Source organism: Zerene cesonia, chromosome 14 (genome assembly GCF_012273895.1).
Source record: "Zerene cesonia ecotype Mississippi chromosome 14, Zerene_cesonia_1.1, whole genome shotgun sequence".
Classification (NCBI taxonomy): Eukaryota; Metazoa; Arthropoda; class Insecta; order Lepidoptera; family Pieridae; genus Zerene; species Zerene cesonia.
In genome coordinates, this window is record NC_052115.1 from 1,252,043 (window position 1) to 1,255,338 (window position 3,296).

Here is a 3,296-nt window from a genome sequence, read left to right on the forward strand (position 1 = left end):
ACAAATTATCACGTGTAATTATAATACTCATAAAAAATAGGGTGAGGCTATTCAAGTGGCGGGCACTGTATATACATAGGAATCAGTTAAAAATTTTAGGTGTCCATATATTAGGACGGAACAATTGTATATAGACTACGCATTATCCACTTATGCACGCACAAAGCCACTGCTTAAAACTTGGCTAGGTAAAACTAGTCATGGAACCATTGTTTTTTGGTAGTTAACCCATGTTACAATGCTCCTGACCAAACATATTCTATTCTTCCTTCTAAACTAGCTTGATACGATCGTTTGAAAGTTGAAACACTAAAGGGGATCCTTGTGACTGATAACAGACTGATATAACATTATTGTTATTTAGTCACCCAAATACACATGCCGAGGTTACGAGCCAGTTATATCCAGTTATCGTGTTAAGGCTTTAAACATTGTATTGGAGAGATAAGTACCAGGTTCATAGATCTAGGTCACAGTCTGATGCAATTGATAGACTAATAGTAGTATTAACAAACTATAGCGCATATCAGATTTTGATTTAGTGAGTTCAAATAATATTAGTGCAAATTTAACCTAAAATATTCAATACGCTGATAACATATAAAAACTTCTTTGAGTCCATTTTTTTTCCTCGAAAGTTAGACGCAAAAACGAAAAAAAAAATTGGTTTGGCACATGTTTACTCGTATTACCAACTGCATAATGTTATGTGATCTTTTTTGATAAAATTTATAAATAAATTGTAATGACATTGTTCTATTACGATTAGCTATTCCAAGGATATAATAATCCTACGACGAATTGCAATTAGTAAATTGTTAATGTTGAAATAAAAAAAAATTCTAATTTATTCGCGGATATCGTATTAAAACGATAATTTCGAAAACATGTTCTAATTATCCGTCGTGTTACTGTTACAGATGACATTTGTATTACTTTTGTGTATGATTTTTGGATAGATAAGTTTCGGTAATAATAAAATTAAAAATTAAAACAATGATAGTAATAAATTAATAAATAAATTCGGTAATTACAGTATTTCAATAATAAACAAATTATCTGTCAAAATAATTATAGGTTTTTTCATTCATTTGTTCTTCAACAATCTAAGCGAAATATGAACGTAACTTGATCGTTTAGAGTACCTTAATAAATAATGAACTTATAAATATACGAATAATACCTTTATCCATCCATATAATAAAGCATTAACAGGGCCATTTCTATATAAAACGTAATTGCTATGCAATAATATTCCGTATTATGCATATCTTGTAGACCCAAGACATTGGTTAGTAAATTTTTTATGTATGTATGGACAGAATTTTACCATTCTTTATATAGTTAAAATTAAAGGCTAAGATAAGATATACGCAACTTAAGTAGTAAAAATGTCATACTGCCTCTTCTTTACAAAGCAGGAAAATTTATTGTCCACGCGAGCGAAGCCACGGGCGATGAGCTAATTTATAATATTTATAACGAGCATTTGCAGCTGAGTATATCAAATTAGTACTTTAAAATTAAATAGTGAATGAGTTGAAATAGTTGTTACGAAGACGAAAATATAGATTTTATCAGAATTGTTATTTGTTTTTTTTGTATATTTTTTAGGTCGATGAAACATAATTTATTTATTGTTTTATTTCAGTATAACAATTTGTTTTGAACAACATATTTTATCATCGGATAAGAAAATACTTGTTTTTTTAAATGAAATAAAAATAGCAAACTGAAGATATTGTTCTTTGAAATGTGTTTTTAAGAATTTATTTTTCTGAAAAGTATTCGTAACCTAGTAATAAAATATAATAGTTTAAAAAAACTAAAAAACACGCTTTGACAAAAATCATATTTTGCAAATTGAAAACTGGATTAATTTTATCAAATTAGTGTATTGTCATCGGTCCTCAATAAATCTACAAAGTTTGAACGAAATCTGGCCGTTTAAAGTGGGTCAAAATCGCGCCCAAAGAAGTCGGTTACAAACAAACAAACAAACAAACAAACATACAGGTGAAGCTAATAAAAAGCGTGTAAAAAGAATAAATGATATGTAAATGTATTTTAGAATAAATATGTCAATTTGAAGATAGGTTACCAACCTTCGATAGCTCAGTTGGTAGAGCGGTGGACTGTAGCGTTTAATGAAGATATCCATAGGTCGCTGGTTCAAATCCGGCTCGAAGGAAATTTTTAGTATTTTTTTTTTGCAGCAACCAATGTCAAATAGTATGCAATGAACATAAATCAATCAAGAAACCCCCAGGTTACAGGATATATATATTTTTGGGTTAAGTTTAAAAAGTATTTATATATTAATCGATATGCTGAAGAGAATCTATAATATCTACTAGCTGACCCGGCAAACGCTGTTTTGCCTTACTCTTATCATTTAGAGTTATAAAAAATAGATGTTGACCGATTCTCAGACATACTCAACATGCACACAAAATTTCATAAGAATCGGTCAAGCCGTTTCGGAGGAGTTTGGCAACGAAAACTGTGACACGAGAATTTTATATATTAAGATTTAAATGTAATCTGTATATCTAAAAAAAAGTTCATTTTGTGGCGTAGTATTTCGTCTATGAAGTAGTGATCTGGTAAATTGTAACTCGATAAATTGCAATTTCATATTATTTTAAGTAAAGAAGGTCATATAAATATCAACAAAAAACAGATGTTAAATTAAAAAAAATTATACAAAAGTCTGTTTCCGCCCGGGATCGAACCGGGGACCTTGTGCGTGTGAAGCACACGTGATAACCGCTACACTACGGAAACTTATTTGTGATCCACGAAATATCGGTATCGTTACTAAGTTAATCGACCACTCTATTAAAACATTTTAAAATTTTCTAGCAGAAATTTCGACAAATATCTTTAATTCTTGCATAATTTTAAGAAATTCTACTCATCATGTAAATACTTTTTACACACTTTCAATGCAATTATTATAATTGTACTTACCATAAAATCGGTGAGTTTAGCAGGCAAAAACGAAAACACAATATTTAAAATGAAAAGCGCGGGAATTGGTCGCCCTGTATGATGGCGCGAAGCAAACTTTTGACGGTGTTCCGCCATCTTGTCTTATATACTAGAACAAATTACGAACCCATTGACCACCCGCTGAATAAAGCTCATTACATTTCATCCCGAGGGTGCGGTTATGGTACTAATTTGTGCCGCCCTATATTCATATAATTTCATGTTATCATCTTTTTTCAATTGCCTCAGTGTACGTCATACATTACCCGTTTCGTTCCATATGTCGTTTATATTACTCAAAG

The 3,296-nt window shown here is 30.6% G+C and overlaps 2 protein-coding genes and 2 non-coding genes across 5 annotated transcripts in view; 2 read left to right on the top strand and 2 right to left on the bottom strand.

Annotated features, from left to right (window-relative positions):
* LOC119831674 (CHH-like protein) overlaps positions 1-3,059 on the bottom strand; it is a 56,628-nt gene extending 53,569 nt beyond the window's left edge. Inside the window, exon 1 of one of the 2 annotated variants that reach the window (XM_038355124.1) lies at positions 2,974-3,059. In XM_038355124.1, the coding sequence (XP_038211052.1) occupies positions 2,974-2,976 (3 nt within the window). In that variant the 5' untranslated portion in view covers positions 2,977-3,059. The remainder of the gene's footprint in view (positions 1-2,973) is intronic. The other variant, XM_038355120.1, reaches the window with a different exon arrangement.
* LOC119831673 (peroxisomal leader peptide-processing protease) overlaps positions 1-3,296 on the top strand; it is a 21,911-nt gene that overhangs the window by 4,633 nt on the left and 13,982 nt on the right. The gene's annotated exons all lie outside the window — the stretch shown is intronic.
* On the top strand, positions 2,105-2,191 carry Trnay-gua. The gene is given in 2 exon segments: positions 2,105-2,141; positions 2,156-2,191. It is a non-coding gene; the product is annotated as a tRNA-Tyr (tRNA).
* On the bottom strand, positions 2,715-2,787 carry Trnav-cac. Its single transcript has one exon. It is a non-coding gene; the product is annotated as a tRNA-Val (tRNA).